A 15309-nucleotide genomic window follows, 5' to 3' on the forward strand; every position below is an offset into this window, starting at 1 on the left:
ATACGGAGTGTGTTGCGAAGTCTCATACAGGCATACCTTTGCCATGGTAAGGACTCCAAATACCCCTAACACCCAGATTAATGCTGGTGACGGGCTTCGAGTATCGCTTGTTCTTCTCTCCATCCGAATCCCTGAGAATCTCGACTTTCTGCAGAATCTGGTTTGCTTCGAGGTTCCGGACACATATAGGCTTGGATCGCCCGTTGATGTAGTGACCGGTGATGACCGGGTGCTTCGAGGGCCTCGGGGAGACTGTGATCTCGATCTGCGGGTGCTTCGCGGCGAAGGCGGGGAGATGCGATTTGATAAACTGGCTGCGGAGGGGCAGCGGGGAGCCATGTCAGCTGCCTGAGCACCCATCACCAAGATCAGGGGCTACATCAACGCCAGGCCAGAGTAATGGCTAGCTGTGAGGCTCTTACTTCATGCCCTTGGAGCTCCCAGCCCAGTCGCAGTAGTGGAATTCCAGCCTCTTGCACTGCATGATGAATGCGCCGACGCCATTCTGCGTTGCCAGAAAAAAGGTCAGCGAGGGCGGCAGAGGGCAGACATGGACCACACTTACGCGGCCGACGGACACCCTCTGCAGCGGTGTGATCGTCATTGTGTGGCGTTGGGGACTAGATCTTCTCGAGCCTCCTCCCCCGGAATCTTGCACCTGCCTGATGTCGTCGGAGCCTCTTCCATGGCAGGAGAAAAGTTCCATAGCGGCACGTGACGGCGCCCGCCCAGCCCACAGGCACGCACCTCTGCGTCGCGACAAAGGAGAGGAGGTGGGCCGACTAGCGTGGCGGCTCCACTTGTTCGAGGACCTGGTGCGCAGGCCAATCGAAACCGGGCGCACGCGAAACTGCTCATTTCACCCAGCTCGCAAGGCTCCAGCTTCCAGGGACTAAAAAAACGACGCATCTTCGTTCGCACGCACGCAACGATCGCCTCGCCCTTCGATCCATCGAATGAGCGAAATCGACACCAGATACACCTTACCATACGCCCCCGCGATCTACCACATCATCCTGCTAAGCTCTTGCCGTCGACCTATCCCCTTGCATTCGTCCTCGGTCGGGTGCCCCCTGGCACATCGCCGCCGCCATGACGGACAGGTTGCCGCCCAACCTCCTCGCGCTTTTCGCGCCGCGCCCTCCGCTGCGATACATTCCGCACATCGACGCGCCTCCCGACCAGCGCCGGGCGACGACTATTGACGGAGTTGCCGGGTTCAAGGCCGCGCTTCAGGAGTACAAGGACAAGGACGGCTACGTGGCCTCGGAGAGCTGGCTCCAGAGGCGTGACAGGAAGAAGGCCGAGCACACCGAAGAAGTTGCGCGCCATTTGAAGGAGGGCCCGGCCAAGTGTGAGTTGTTTTCGGCAGCTTATGTTTGCCTGCTGCGCTGCGGCTTGAGATCCAGTGACTGACGATGGCTTCCATTCTCGTTGCAGACAAGCCTCTTGAGGACCCCAATATCCGTGGTGACGCCTTCAAAACTTTGATCGTCGCCCGGCTTAGCTATGAAGCCGACGAGCGCGACATCGAGAAGGAGTTTGGACGATTTGGCACGATTGAACGCGTATGTCGCCGACCCTCCCGAGCACCATGGTGCTCCCGCTGCGAGTGCTCCGGGGCCACTCGCCGCGGACCCCCCCGAATCAAGAAATGCCTGCTAACCACGGTCGTGCTGCAGATCCGGATAATCAAGGACACGCATGCCCATGAGAAGGGCAACAAGAAGCGTAAGCCGCACCGCGGATATGCCTTTGTCGTCTTTGAACGCGAGAAGGACATGAGAGGTAAATGCGCCACCATTGAATCCCGCACCAAAGGCCATGCATCACCTAGGTACCTTGTCGCGGCTGGAATGGCGCGCCATGCGAGTCATTCTACGCCGCTGCAGACTATGGCCCTCAGGCTTGCCTAAGTCTTTCCCCTCCCCCAATCTCCCCCAGACGTACTGTATCCTCGTTCCGGCACTCGAACATGGCCGGCGAGGCTGCATCGTCGTGGCATGGTAAGGCTATACTGACACCAGCGCGCTCTGCTGCGCGTGCTAATCAGCGGCACTCGATGGATGTGATGGTATCCGGATCAAGGACAGGCGTGTCAAGGTCGACGTGGAGCGTGGCCGGACCGTCGAGGGCTGGAAGCCACTTCGTCTGGGCGGTGGCCTCGGCGGCCGCGGTTACACCATGGCCATGCCATCGCAGCCCATGGGCCGCGGAGGGTTCGACGGCGGCTTCCGTGGTGGCTTCCGAGGCGGGTTTAGGGGCGGTTTCGGAGGCGGCCGTGGTGGCGACCGTGGCTTCAGGGGCGGCGGAGGACGCAGCTTCTCGGACCGTGGCTACGGAGGTGGCTTCGGCGGCCCGCGCGGCGGCGACAGGGACCGAGGCGGCGCCAACGGTTACGGAGGCCCGCCGCCCAATGCGCCTGGAGGACCAGGCTTCCGCGACAACAGACGCGACTTTACGGGCTCGCGTGGCGGTGGGTACGACTCGCGTGATGGTGGCGGCAGCCGCTCCTACGACGACAGGTCCGGCGGCGGTTTCCGGGACCGAGACCGAGAGCGCGATCGCGACCGCGACAGAGACCGTGACAACAGGCGAACCGGAAGCAACATGGAGCCTATCCGCCCGAGGGAACCCAGGGAGAATGGCGGTGGTGGGTATCGCGACAAAGACCGCGACTACGACCGTCCCCGCGACGACGATCGCAAACGCGGCTACGAGGGCAGCTACGACGATCCTCGCAAGATCCGGAGGTACTAATAGGCCTTGGCACGGCCCCTGTCCTGTGCTCTGGGTGGGTTGACGTGCGTGGCAAGCCGCTCGCCGGCTGAGCGCATCCCTCTGTTGGAATCTGTCTTCTGCCCCCGTCTCGTCAAGGGTAGGACATTGCGACCAGCCAGTCGCCAAGCTGCTTAAATTTCTGCTGCTCCCTATCTCAAATCCTCATGTCGCCCTGGCCCTGCAAGAGTCGCTAGTCGACGTCGATCCGCACAAGGTAAACCCCAGACCGGACACTGGAACACCACCACCCGAAGCGAGCCATCGTCGTTGCGCTGAAGGGCTTTTGCTCTCGCTGCATATCATCACCAGGACATACCATGTCCGCCGATGGAAACATTCGTCTTGTGCCCTCTCAATCGGCAGTTCCAAGAAGGTACTCGGCCACGTCTCCTCATCGGCCACTTCAGTCTTACCCAGGAGTCGACAACCCCGACCCGTGCACAGACAGCCACCCGCGCACTCCTTTTTGTTTCAATACCTTTTTTTTCCACCCCCTCTCTTTTTTTTGTACTTCATAGCATCACTTGAGATCCCAGGGATTTAATGGCGAGGTGAGATGTGGCTCGATACGGCTCTGGGAACTGGATGGACATTTGAAGCGAGCCGTCGAGGTAAGGTCAGAGGTAAGGACGTATATGCCTTACTGACCGCTGCAGATCCTCCAGGGTATAGCGAGGCGGCGCGGTCAAGCCCGCCGCCATCATGTACGTCTTTAAAAGCAAGTAAGCGGAACAGGGGCGGTATAGTATCGTTCTGAGCTGCGTAGATCTAGAAATATTGAAGCTCTTTGCGCGGAGCGGTAGGTTGCAGAATATTGTGACGCCCTCGCGCTAGTTAGCGCTAGTTAGCGCAGGTGTCGATGTGATGCATTTTCTATACCTGGTACCCAACGCCGCCGGAGGGAAGGAGCAGTCGCCGCGGACTAGACAGCCCGATCGGCTTGTGCTTCGTTGCACCACTCCGTGAGACAAAACCAAAGCAAATGGAAAGAAAAGGAACCCAAACAAAGCCTTTTGAACCATGACGCCGATATGACCCTTGACGAGTAACGGGTATCTACATCTACTGGATAACCGTCAAACAGAGGGTGAAGGAGGAAACGAAATGTCAAAGCCGTGAAATCGTCGTTAGCAAAGGGGTTTTTGGACTATTTCAGTCACTGTCTTCCTCCATGGAGGCTGCGGCGGGGTCGGCTTCGACCTCGGTGACCTCGGAGGACGCGGCAGACCAGTATCTGCGACGTAACATGTCAGTAGTGAGGGACACGAAAAGAACGAGAGAAGAAAAAAAAAAATTAAAGTAACTCACGCAAGCACGCGCACCCTGAACTCGCTCAGGCACACCGAAAACAACTTCAGCAGCCTCGTTTGCCGGCCGTCCAGCACGTCGCCCTCGCGGCAGACGACGTAGCCCTCGCTGCCCGACCCGTCCTCGGCGCCCAGCACGACCTTGCCCTTGACCAGGCGCGTCGGCACGCCCAGCTTGCGTAGCTCGGGCTCGATCGAGTGCGCCATCGGCACGTCGTCCTCGGCGGGCACCTCGCCGCCCGTGCTGTAGACGACCCCGGGGGGCACGCGGAAGCCGCGGGGCGCGACGGCGCCAGCGCGGGCAAAGTCGATGGCGCTGACGGACTGCAGGGTAGAAAGCACGTCGGACGGGTCCCGGTTGGTAAAGATGAGCCCGACGGTGCCGGTTAGGTGGCGGGCCAGGCCGTGGATGCCGTCGGCCTGCTCGTCCTCGGGCGTCTGGCCCAGGGCGCGGGCCATGAGCTTTGTCTTGCCGAAGAACATGCTGTGTGGACGTTGTTGTATCGTGTTTAGTATTTTTTTTTTGCTTGAGGGAGAGAGAAAAGGGACATGGAGAAGAAGAAGAAACACTCACCGGCTGTCGGCCATGTCGCGCCGCAGGTCCTTGAGCTGGTTGTTGCGCATGTTGTCGACGCTAAAGACGAAGCAGTGCTGGTACTCGGGCACGCACTGGCGGATGTTGCCAAACAGCTGCTCCTTTTGCTCGCGCGTCTTCTTGGTCACGCTGGTGAGGTGCACCACCTTTGACCGCTTGGATTTGGGCATCTTGGTTGTGTGGTCTGGGAGGAGGGTGATCGGGAGAGTCGGAGGCAGCGGCGGAGGCGGCGGCGGCGGCGGCGGCGGCGGAGCGCGGGCACGAGGAGGAGGCGGGGGTGGGTTGGGTGCCGTGCGTGTTATGCGCTGCTCGGGGTGCAGGAACCTTGGAGAAGGTCGGCGCGGTAGATAGTCCTAACAAGGTCCTGGGTCGTCCACTGAGAATGGGCCTAGTTTCCACGTCGTCGGTCGGCGGCTTGAAAACTTGATCCAGAGCAGAGCGCCGCCCGCCAAGGATGCAGCCCACGGATTTTTTTGGCGGTGAAAATTATTTTGGATTCTGCCCACCCCGCACTCGCACCACCAGCGCAGGGACATTAGCTTGTAGACCCACACACATCTCGAGAATAGTGGAACTTGGGAATGTGATTTCAGTGTGGATCCCAAGGGATGGAATGCTGTTCCATTGTCGACATGGGTTGCAAGTCACATCTACCGACAAAAATAAGCAAAAGCCCTGTTTATTGTGTCGGCATGCGCCTCTGCCATGCGTGCGTCGTATCGTATCATGATTTCATGCATTGTCTATCCTAGCCCGTCTCAAGGGGCAACAAGCAGTGTAGGTCGATAGTAGCCTGTAATAATTGGCAGTATATCCCGGCCGAGAGAGGCCGATGCGCTCATGCCAGGTACGTGTACGAGTTGCCCTCGCGCTCGATATAGTCTTTCTCGATGAGCCTAGAGCAAGCAGAATGTAAAGTCAGTACTGGTCGCGGCATCTCGACAACTCCACAGAAGACCACAGCCGCGAAACTCACTTTTCAATGTTGACCTTGATGTCGACCGGGTCCATAGCCCCTCGGCGGCGCGTCTGCTCGATCACCTCGGCCACGAGCTGGGCGTGCGGCATCGTCTTGCGGCTCTTCATGATGCGCACAATGGCCGCCTGCGTCTCGAACTGCCGGTCCGCCACCACCCGCTCGTGCGTCTCCTTGTTCTCCTGCTTGGTCTCCTTGAGCTGGATTTGGTTGATCTTGACGCGAATCTTGGGGTCCGCGAACAACTTGTTGACAGTGAAAGTGTCCGTCTTGGCCACGTCGCGGCCCTTAGGCGCCTTGACCAGTACCCGCACCTTGCCGCACGCCAGCGACTGCAGCGTCCGATCCAGCAAGTTACCCGTCAGGCGGGACGCCTGCTCGACCTCGCCGTACGTCAGCGGCTCGTCCAGCCCCACGTTGTTGAATAGCACCAGGACCGCGGCCTGATGGGCGCTCATCACCAGCTCCTTGAGTCCCCTAGGGAACGTGGCCCGGATGACGCAGTGGCTGAGGCTGTGCTTCCACGTGAGCCGCCTGCCCTCGTGCTTGCCCTTGTAGTAGCTCTCAAAGTGAGCCAGGTTCTGCGCCACCCCGGGCGGCAGCGTCACGGTCGGCTCGTCGGGGTAGCTGGGCCACGCCGCCGACGAGAGCACGCTGATGTCGAGGTCGATCTTGGCCAGCGACGTCTTGGAGCCGTCCCGCCATTGCTTGTAGGCCGACAGCTCCTCCTTGCCTAGCGCCTGGTCCTTGAACATCTGCTCCAGGTTGTGCGTAAAGGTAGAGCCGCACTCATCGTGCAGCTTGGCGAGCATGTCACGCTCCGCATCCTGGCTGGCGCTTCGTTCCAGCAGCAGCCGCCGCGCGAGGTCGCGCTTGTAAAAGGCCTCGAAAACGTCCTTGCCCTCGATGAGCCGGAACAGCTCGAGCGCCTTGTCCAGCTGGCGCGAAAGCTCGCCGTCCTCGTCCCCACTCGTTGAGACGCCAGTCCGCTCCGCTACCGCGCGGTCCTTGTGGTCCGATATGAGCGCCGCCGGCAATGCCTTGAGCCCGCCGCGCAGCAACATGTCGGTATACTTGGCCACCATCTCGCCCACCCTCGAAGTCGTCGCTGTCGCCCATGTAGGCTTGGCGTTGATTACTCTCCTAAAGGCCTCCCTCATGGAATACGTAAACTCTTCGTCGCCAACGAATGCATCTCTTACCACGACGTCCAGCTTCCGCCGGAGGACCAGCAGCCTGACCACCATATCGTCAGTGTGGGCAACGTCGTTGACTATGCCGGAGCCCTGGGTGCTGATGTATCGGTCCCAGGGGCCCCGCAGCCGGCTGTGGAGGCCAGTCATCTGCAGCAGCTCGTAGAGCGCGTGCAGTGACTCTACCTCGCACTCGTCGATCAGCCGCCCCACGTCCTCGTCGCTCAGGAGCTTGGATGCGTGATCCCGCACAACTATGCGGTGTATGACGTCTATGATCTGCTTCTTGGTGGTGCTGTCGAGGTTGTAGATGTTGCATCGGTCGCCCTCGCGCTGGAGGAGGTCGCGGGCGGCCCCAATGTAGTCCTTGAGGCTGCACCCCTCGCTGCGCTCCTCCGAGAACTCCAAAAAATACTTCTCCGATTCCTCGAGGAGCCGCCGCTCGAACAGCTTGCCGTACAAGTTAAACACGTGCATCATGTTCACCGACTCCTGCAGCAGCTTCGGGTCGAAGCCTTTGTCTTCGGTGCGGTCGAGCTGCACGAGCTGACACATGCCATCTAGAACCTTGGTCCCGGGCGGCGAGCTTTCTGGGGCCTTGCTCTTGGGGAACATTGGGGCCTTGCTCTTGGGGAACACGGTCCGGCGGAAGAGGTTGATGAAGAGGTCGTTGAGCACCATGTACTCCTTGTTGTTTTTGAGCAGGAAGGTCCTATCGAGGTAGCTGAATATTGACCGTACCGTGGTCTGCACAGACGGGGGGCGTTTGTCAGGAGGCGCGTTTTGCAGATGCACAAGGGGCAGGTTGGGTTTGGGGGACATACCGACTGCGCGCTCCACTCCTCCCAGTACCGGTGGACCGTGGACAGCATCCGGAGCGAGGACGCGGCCCCCTCGGCCGTGATCTTGGGCAGCACGACGTCGTGCAGGTAGGCCTCGCAGCGCTCGCGGAGCATGTCGTACAGCTTGGCGGCCTCGCCGTTGCGGCAGATGTCCTCGACGGCGCGGTAGAGGCGGTCGAGGGGCAGGCGCGGGCGGCGCTCGCGGAAGACCTCGGCGAGGGCGGCCTCGAGGTCGTCGCGGGCGCGGCGGTAGTAGTCCTGGACGGCCGGGTCCGAGGGGCGCGGGGCGGCGCGCAGGTTCTTGACGACGAGCTTGCGCGGGCCGGCGTGGGGCTGGAAGCCGGCGGGCGGCCTGTGGTTGAGGGGCAGCTGCTGGTGGTGGTGGCGGTGGTGGTGGAAGCCGGGGTCGGGGCGGGTGAGGTCGACCATGGCGGCGTCGGTGGCTGGGCGCTTGCCCATGGCCTTGGCGCTCATCATGGCCTCGGGGCGGGGTCTCTTGGGGTCCGGGGTCGACGAGGCCAGCGGCCCCCAGCTGGCCAGCGGGTTCGAGTCGACGCGGTGCCTGCGCTTGGCGGCGCTGGCGCCCTGGGCGGCGGTGGCGGGCGGTGTCGAGTGCGATGCAGCGGCCGCGTCTCCGTCGTCGTCGGCGGCGCCGGATGGAGGATGCATAGACCCAGGCGGGAGGCTGTGCTCTGCTCGTGGTGGCGGACGGAGAGTTCGGAGAGCGGCTGGGCTGGGTCGGCCCCTCGGCTAGCTTAGGCGTCGCAGATCGGATCAAGCTTTGGCGCGCTGCAGCCACAGTCTAGGTGTGATGGCGATTGAAAGTCTGCTGGTCCGACGACAAGGGCTCGCGGGTGGGGTTCGCCTGTGAAGGTCTGAGCGGAGATGCCGGCTCAACCGTCAAGCTGTGCTGTTTGAGAGGCGCCCGCTGGGTCATGGTCCAATCATGCTGCCCGTTGACCTGCAGGCTGGCACAGGTCATGTCGGCTGAATCGGTGTGCCCGCCTGGGGCTGTGCAGTCCCAAGCTCCGCCTGTTACAGGGGCTGCAGAGCTTGAGCTCAATGCAATTGAGACGCCCACCACATCGACAATCGCAAAGGCAGGCACGCAACATGGATTCACACAGAGATTCACCCCAGGAGGTTTAGGTATACATGTATTGGTTTAATGGGTATCATTCAAAATAACCTGCTGTTTTTTTCCCTTTCCAAGACAGACTGTTTGTCTTCTGTCAACCAAACACCGCGTCGTATCCAAACACATACAACTCTTTGCCCCAAACACCGATATTGCAGAAACAGCGCTCCAGAGAATAGAAAAAGAAAAGATAGAGATAGAAGAATAGAAAAAGAAGACACATCAAGCTGTAAAAAGTGTAGTCAAGTTGGATTCGTTGAGTTAATGACAAGGAGAGACATGAACTTCTGTAGGGAGCGTCGTGGGTGAGATGGTGGAAAGAGTGAAAGTTGGCCAGAGCCATGTATAACGAGGGGCATCAAACTTGAAAAGTCGAAGGAATCATTAATCATATGGGAAGAAAGAGGAAAATAGGAGGAAAAAGATGTCGCTCAAAAAGGAGGAAAATCGCTCGAAGGGTCGAAAATGTCCAAGATGGAAGAGAAGGAGTAGAAATGACAAGGAAGAAATGAGTGGCCCGAAGTAGGGCCCGGAGGGCGACACATCTGTTTAGAGTCCCGAGGCGGCCTCGGTGAGGACGCTCAGCAGGCTGGCGGCGGCGCCACCGATGCCGGCCGCGCCCAGGGTCTGGCCCCACGCCTTCTTCTTCTCGCGGCGGGCCTCCTCGCGGTCGCGGCTCGAAGCGCCGCCGCCGGACTCTCCGCGGCCGTGGCGGTACGACTCGCCCGAATTAGAGTAGCGGTGGCGGCGGTGGTGATCGCGGTCGCGGTCACGCTCACGCTCACGCTCACGCTCACGCTCACGCTCACGCTCTCGGCTGCGCTCACGCTCGCGGTACCGGTCCGGGTCGCGGTCGCGGTCGCGCCGGCGGCGATCTCTATCGCGCTGCTCACGCTCACGCTCCCTTTCCCTCTCCCGCTCGGGGCGCTCCTTCTCCCTACGCTCGCGGCGCCTCTGCTCGGCCGCCAGATCCTCGGCCGAGACCTCGACGGGACCTTCGCGGTCAAACCGGACGTGGTTCTCGTTCTTGTTCTTCAGGATTGGCTTGGGAGAGACCGTACTGGAGGGAGACGCCTTGGCGTCACCGTTCTTGCCGTCGGACTGGGATAGGGGGAGGATGAAGGGGTACACCTTGGTGCCCTTCTCTTCGTCGTCAGCAGAGCCGTCTTGGGAGCTCTTCTCCTTCTCGGCCTTGGGAGTGTTGCCGCTCTTGCTGTCGGCGCGGCGGGAGCGGTTGCGGCGGTTCTTCTCGTCATCCGAGGAGGAGTCGCTCGAGTCCCAGAGCACACTCTCATCATCGCTCGTCGAGCCAGACCGGGGCTTCTCATCTCGGAGATTATCCGCGCGGTTGTTGCCGCGGGCGTAGTGGGGAGGCGGCTGGAAGCGCTTGTTGCTGTAACTAGAACTCCTCTGGCGACGCACCTCGAGGGTCTCGTGGGCGTACTGAGCAATCTCGGCCTTGGTCAGCTCGCCCAGGACGGCGACAAACTCCGGGCGGGCCTCGTAGCGGACTCCGGCGCGATCCAGGACCTCGGGGCTGACAAGGGTTCGGCGGATCTTGGTCCAGGTGGCGTCGGGCGGGATCTCACGGCCGGCGCTATCGGGCTGAAGGCGCGACGCCAGATGTGGGAGCTGTTGGTATGTGGCCGGTATGGGTGGTGAGGCGCCATAAGCCGGAGGTGGGGCCTGAGTGGCGATGGCGTTGGTCATGGCCGGGCTGGTATAAGCCGGCGGCAGGGCGGGTGCGAAGCGGGGAGACACGCCAAGCTGGTCCGCAATGGTGGGAGGGGCCGGCAGGTAGCGTGGCGTGGCGCTTTTAGGTGAAGTGCCGGGCGACACGTACTGGGGAGGAGGAAGGTTGGTGTTGAGCCGCATTGCCGCCATCTGCGACGCGAGGCGTTCCGCCTCTCTGTGGTCGAGCTGCATCAGGTCTCGAGTGGATATAATGACTAGCTTATTGTGGGAGGAGCTTGATTCCGAGCCCGAGTCTGTGGAGTCGGACACCGAAGACTGCCGCTCAAGTGCAGACAAGCCGCTGCTCTGCTGTTCATAGAGGACAGGCTGATAGAGCAGCTGAGGGGAGGTGGCTTGGGGCTGCGGCGGGGAATGCTGTGCTGGAGCATGCGGGCTCGGCTGTGACTGTGGTTGCGGGTGGGGGACGTAGGGGTTATATGTTTGCAGAGACTGGTGCTGGCGATGGTGCTGCTGCCCCTGAGCCTGGGAGGGGTTGGTACCGCCCCGGGACGGAGAAGGCGGGCCTGGTGGGCTCTCTGGGCTTCGTGGGCTCCGAGGGGATCCCCGGTTGGGGTGGGACAAGGGTGGCGGCGCGCTGCTATAATCGGGAGGCCTGCGGTCGAGCTTGACGGTAGGCAAGAACTTCTCGTTCATGTTGGCAGGGTAGACGACCTCCTTAGGACTGAGATCGCCTTCAGGGGCGCGCGGGTACGACGCCGGGGTCACCGTCATGGGTGGTCCCCGCGAGAGTGGGGACGGCTGCTGGGCATTCACAGCAGGCTGCTGCTGCTGCTGCTGGTCGAGAAGAAGCCCACGCACAGAGGGTGGACTGTCATTGTCCAACAGACCGTTCGAGTCCATCTCACGGATGTAAGCTCGAAGCACTTCCTAGAGTTGGGTAGAATTCGCCTGAATCAGTACGCGTTCTAGCCAAAGCCCAAGGGAACACAAGCAATTTGGGCACCGTCACACAGCGTGCGAAGAGCTTCTGGCCAACCGTGCATGTCTGGCCAGCAAGGGCGCGATATACGCAGGCGGTTGAAAAGACAAAGCAAACGTTGAGAGACATGCATGCACTTTAAGGAGATAGCAGGGGGGTGACACAAAAATAGACGAAGAAAAACCTAGACGGTGGATAGGCCATGGGGTTGGGGTGGGTGGTGTCCATGCGGGTCCACACAAAAAATAGCATACCTTGTTGCGCATCAGCACATCGCTCGAGAAGCCCTCGCGGGCGAGCTCCTCGCAGAACTGTTGCCACAGCTCCTCGTCTTGCATCTCGCTGGGGCCATTCTGGCCGCCGGTGGCGACTCTGCGGCGGGCCAGGCGGGCCGCGATGGCGTCGACCTTGTCTTTGATAGAGTCCAGCTGCTGGCTCTGGGGGTTGTCGACAAAGGTCCTTGCCGTGGCCGGGTTGTGCAGCTGGACCGTGTCGAGGAAGATGTCGATGTTCGTCTTTTGGTTGGCCAGCTTGGTGCGGATGAGCGCGATCATGTCCTTCTCGCGGCTCTCGGCGGTGCCGGCGATGTAGCCGTCGCGCGGCGGGCCGTCGGCCGAGGGCGTGTCGGCGCTGCTGCCGCCGTACTTTTCGAGGATGGTGTCGAGCTGCTTGAGCGTGAACTCGCAGTCCTCGACGATGGGGCCCAGCTGGCGTGCATAGACGCTGTGCTCCTGCTGGGTCGCGTTGAGCAGGCTGTCCGGGTCCTCGGACTCGACGCGCAGGTGCTTGAGCACCGTGTGCAGGCCCCTGACCACCGTCGCGATGTCGGAGAAGTCGGGCCCGGCCAGGCGCGCGCGCCGGTAGAGCGCCCGTGCGAGCCCGTCCGCCTCGGCGATGCGCGCGACCGACGTGTTTGTGCGGTCCATTCCTGTACGTCTGTGCGTTTCCGTCGTGGTACAGATCTTTACTCCCGCTCTCTCCCGATGCCCTCGCCTTGGGCAGTACCTTCGGTTGGTCGTGCCAGAACAGTCGCGATGTGACCAGCTAGCCGTGTGCGAGATGGCAACGCGCAAAACCTATCTCGCACGTTTATCGATTCCACTATTCTATCAGGACAGTTTTCGACGACGGCGAGGTTTCAGTTGTGAGGAGAAACTAGGGCTGGACAGTCGCGATCGAAGGAGGTGTTGCCGCCCTTATCCCTGGTGCGATAGGTGGCAGTGTTATATGGAGCTTATGCAAGCAAGCCCCCAGGCAGTGTTGTGTGGGGGTGAGGGAACCCTGGGAGCAGTGACGTGGAGTAGCAGTTGATGTGCTCGGGATTAAGGGCAACAAAGAATATACCACTTCATGCCAGTGTTTAAAGGGTGGGGAAGGAGAGAGGCGATGGGGAAGAAAAACAGAAAAGGCCAGGACAACGGGAAGGAAAAAGAAGATGGCGGACGGCACCCGGTTTGAGGCGTGGTCACAGGTCTCCGTCAGTCGCAAAAGGCGAGCGCTAATCGACTGGTGGGGATGTGAGAGCTGAGATGGGACTGATGAGCCATGCACAAATGCAACACAAATGCAACGGCTGCTTGCGTGGGAATGGGCCGCCGCCAGCGCCACGGGGTCTGGTACCCAGCCCTCAGCATCAGTACTAGCACATTGACAAATTCGGGCTCGGTTGCATCGCCATCGGTCACCAATCCAGCAAATCGCACACACCCAAGGGATGATGCCCCACTCCCTCGGTTTGGCCTGCTCTGGCTGTGGAGGCGGGAGCTGATCGGGCGCCGAGACGGCTTACCTGTTGGGTTCGTCTTCCTCTTCTTCTTTGCTGCGTCACTGCGGAGTCTCGCGTCCGTCCGGTTTCCTAGTACTGGCGCTGCGGCTGGTGCTGTTGTCAGATCGCTTCTCGTACTCAAATTGCAAACCCTTGACATCCCGTGCCGTAACCTGCATGTGCAGACAGGGTACCCTCGCATTTGTAGAACATGGTTCGCGCTCTTGAATGTTTTATATATTTGCTAGAGTATAGTATCACTTCTCCTGCAGTACGAGGCTCTTGTTCTTCGCGAGCGAAAACGAGGCATCGCGGGGCAACGGGCAGCAGCATCGTGAGCGACTAGGCACAGGATTCTAGCCGAACAGCCCGACCTGGGGTTTCCACACAACCCAAATGACGTCGTCTCGGCTTTGGTGCGTGGCGCGCGCTGGCCTTTGCGACCCAGGGCCCCATGACAGCAACGAGGGGACTGGCCAATGACAGGCCGGCGCATCGACGTGCCTGTCAAAGGACAGGGGTCGGGGCTTTAGGCGATGCCCGCAACGGCGAGGAACAGCCCATGCTCGCCCAGTCTAGAATTCGTCGCCGCGCTGGCATCACTGACGAGAAAAAAAAATGGGGAGTACCTCCCATGTCGGCTCGCTCGGCCCAAGGAACGTCTGTGTTCTTTTTTTGCAGTGGCAATTCCCGACATGACTCTGGTGACGCCTTCGAGAACAGCCGGATTAGTCGCTACGGCCCGTAGGCCCAAGCACTTAAAGTGCCAAAGCACCCAAAGGTCGTCGTCACTGATGATGAAATCATTCGGCTGCAGGGAACGGGGGCGCTGGGCAGATTGTTGATTGTGTGCAGACCGTGGAGCGATCTTCGGTCCAACAGCCCCTGCAGCGAGATTCTGTTTTGAATTTGCAAGGAGAAATCAAGCAGGTCCCTGTGGAAGCAAGAAACCGAGTTCCCCGCGGACAGATCGACACGGGTACCTTGGCTCGTGAACTGTGCAACGGCGCGAACAGGAGGGAGAGTACTGTACAGCAGTAGGTACATGCATCCACTGCTAGTGTGCAACTGCGCGGACTCGATTTGGATCTCCCTTTGCCACCTCGTGTCCTGCTCGAGAGACGGACAAGCAAGCACAAATCGTGGCAATTTCACGCATGCTGTCGATCAAAGTTCTTTCTGCCTTGGTATGTAGCGGAGGCTCACTGGGGTTTCGTACCATTTCTCCCGCCGAGCAAGCCTCGCAAAGGATGACTGGTTGTCATCAGTTATACGTGTCCAACGTCTCTTGGAGTCCTCAGATGCGGCTTCTGGATTCCAAACCAAAAGTAAGGTCTTCGTTCGTGAATCCCTGATGTGGCGCACATGCAATGCATGCACCGCCCCTGCAGCTCAGCCCAATGACTGTAGCAACAATGCCCCGCATGCTAACACAGGCACTACTGTGTACATGCCGGAGTCAAATCACCATGCAGGGCTCTCGAGCTCATGAACCCAGCCTAGCTCAGCACGAGTCCGGCCGTCGCTAACCGGCAAAAGCACCGACCGACGGCCTCCGCTTCTGCTCACCCTGTAAAACAGTTCCCGGAGCTCCAAATATTAGCCGCCAGGCAGACGTGATACACAAGAACAGGGCAGCTCGCCCGCATACAGAAAACGAGGCGCGGGCTTCGTTTGCCCGTGTAACAGATTTGCTTAACTGTAAGCATTACTGTCTTGCTATTGCGGGGTCCAACAGCCGGAAGCATCCCGCCCGGCCGTTGTTGGGTGTTGGGAATGGACGAGGCAGCCAACAAGGCTCATAGACCGACAAGAATCTGGTAATTCGCAAACACCAGCTAGCTCCTCCGATGCTACTACGCACGCACGCCCGCCACTTGGCTCGGGCGTTATCTTTTGCTAGGATGGTGCTCGCCGCATCCGCCAGCCCCCGTTTTCCGGGGCGAGTCCCCACGTCTCGTCAAGGTCGAGTCTATTCATAGCCGACATCTCCATTCCTTGACGTGATATTTGCACCAGCATTCTCGGACACGGGGCA

General features: G+C 60.3%; 5 protein-coding genes across 5 annotated transcripts; 1 reads left to right on the top strand and 4 right to left on the bottom strand.

Moving 5' to 3' along the window:
• Window positions 1-22: 22 nt before the first annotated feature.
• GGTG_08088 (mitochondrial 54S ribosomal protein L51) lies at window positions 23-604 on the bottom strand (the record flags this gene model as incomplete). Its single annotated transcript, XM_009225925.1, has 3 exons — window positions 23-314; window positions 423-505; window positions 566-604. The coding sequence occupies 3 exons, from the start codon at window positions 602-604 to the stop codon at window positions 23-25; spliced, it is 414 nt and encodes a 137-aa protein (XP_009224189.1).
• Window positions 605-895: 291 nt separating this feature from the next.
• GGTG_08089 (hypothetical protein) lies at window positions 896-3607 on the top strand. Its single transcript, XM_009225926.1, has 4 exons — window positions 896-1354; window positions 1441-1568; window positions 1683-1788; window positions 2054-3607. Exons 1-4 carry the CDS (start codon window positions 1093-1095, stop codon window positions 2758-2760), a joined length of 1203 nt encoding a protein of 400 aa, XP_009224190.1. The 5' UTR covers window positions 896-1092; the 3' UTR covers window positions 2761-3607.
• Window positions 3052-4936, bottom strand: GGTG_08090 (mRNA turnover protein 4). The gene is made up of 3 exons (XM_009225927.1): window positions 4663-4936; window positions 4090-4572; window positions 3052-4015 (listed from the first exon to the last, which is right to left on the bottom strand). Exons 1-3 carry the CDS (start codon window positions 4851-4853, stop codon window positions 3934-3936), a joined length of 756 nt encoding a protein of 251 aa, XP_009224191.1. The 5' UTR covers window positions 4854-4936; the 3' UTR covers window positions 3052-3933.
• A 251-nt stretch (window positions 4937-5187) lies between these two features.
• GGTG_08091 (Cullin-4B) lies at window positions 5188-8611 on the bottom strand. The gene is made up of 3 exons (XM_009225928.1): window positions 7677-8611; window positions 5660-7599; window positions 5188-5579 (listed from the first exon to the last, which is right to left on the bottom strand). Exons 1-3 carry the CDS (start codon window positions 8361-8363, stop codon window positions 5522-5524), a joined length of 2685 nt encoding a protein of 894 aa, XP_009224192.1. The 5' UTR covers window positions 8364-8611; the 3' UTR covers window positions 5188-5521.
• Window positions 8612-8831: 220 nt separating this feature from the next.
• GGTG_08092 (hypothetical protein) lies at window positions 8832-12960 on the bottom strand. The gene is made up of 2 exons (XM_009225929.1): window positions 11761-12960; window positions 8832-11454 (listed from the first exon to the last, which is right to left on the bottom strand). The coding sequence occupies exons 1-2, from the start codon at window positions 12430-12432 to the stop codon at window positions 9382-9384; spliced, it is 2745 nt and encodes a 914-aa protein (XP_009224193.1). The 5' UTR covers window positions 12433-12960; the 3' UTR covers window positions 8832-9381.
• Window positions 12961-15309: the final 2349 nt, after the last annotated feature.

This window comes from Gaeumannomyces tritici (assembly GCF_000145635.1).
Source record: "Gaeumannomyces tritici R3-111a-1 unplaced genomic scaffold supercont2.4, whole genome shotgun sequence".
NCBI classification, from domain to species: domain Eukaryota; kingdom Fungi; phylum Ascomycota; class Sordariomycetes; order Magnaporthales; family Magnaporthaceae; genus Gaeumannomyces; species Gaeumannomyces tritici.

Bases quoted from the DNA above. Each gene is read 5' to 3' on its own strand.
- GGTG_08090 (XM_009225927.1), bottom strand. From the start codon at position 4,853: ATGCCCAAATCCAAGCGGTCAAAGGTGGTGCACCTCACCAGCGTGACC. The intron at 4,573-4,662 runs GTGAGTGTTTCT...ACGTCCACACAG, and splicing joins CGCGACATGGCCGACAGCCG to CATGTTCTTCGGCAAGACAA. The intron at 4,016-4,089 runs GTGAGTTACTTT...GTTACGTCGCAG, and splicing joins TTCAGGGTGCGCGTGCTTGC to ATACTGGTCTGCCGCGTCCT.
- GGTG_08092 (XM_009225929.1), bottom strand. From the start codon at position 12,432: ATGGACCGCACAAACACGTCGGTCGCGCGCATCGCCGAGGCGGACGGG. The intron at 11,455-11,760 runs GTATGCTATTTT...ACCCAACTCTAG, and splicing joins ATGTGCTGATGCGCAACAAG to GAAGTGCTTCGAGCTTACAT.
- GGTG_08089 (XM_009225926.1), top strand. From the start codon at position 1,093: ATGACGGACAGGTTGCCGCCCAACCTCCTCGCGCTTTTCGCGCCGCGC. The intron at 1,355-1,440 runs GTGAGTTGTTTT...TTCTCGTTGCAG, and splicing joins GAAGGAGGGCCCGGCCAAGT to ACAAGCCTCTTGAGGACCCC. The intron at 1,789-2,053 runs GTAAATGCGCCA...CGTGCTAATCAG, and splicing joins ACGCGAGAAGGACATGAGAG to CGGCACTCGATGGATGTGAT.
- GGTG_08091 (XM_009225928.1), bottom strand. From the start codon at position 8,363: ATGCATCCTCCATCCGGCGCCGCCGACGACGACGGAGACGCGGCCGCT. The intron at 7,600-7,676 runs GTATGTCCCCCA...CCGTCTGTGCAG, and splicing joins AGGAGTGGAGCGCGCAGTCG to ACCACGGTACGGTCAATATT. The intron at 5,580-5,659 runs GTGAGTTTCGCG...TGCTTGCTCTAG, and splicing joins ATCAAGGTCAACATTGAAAA to GCTCATCGAGAAAGACTATA.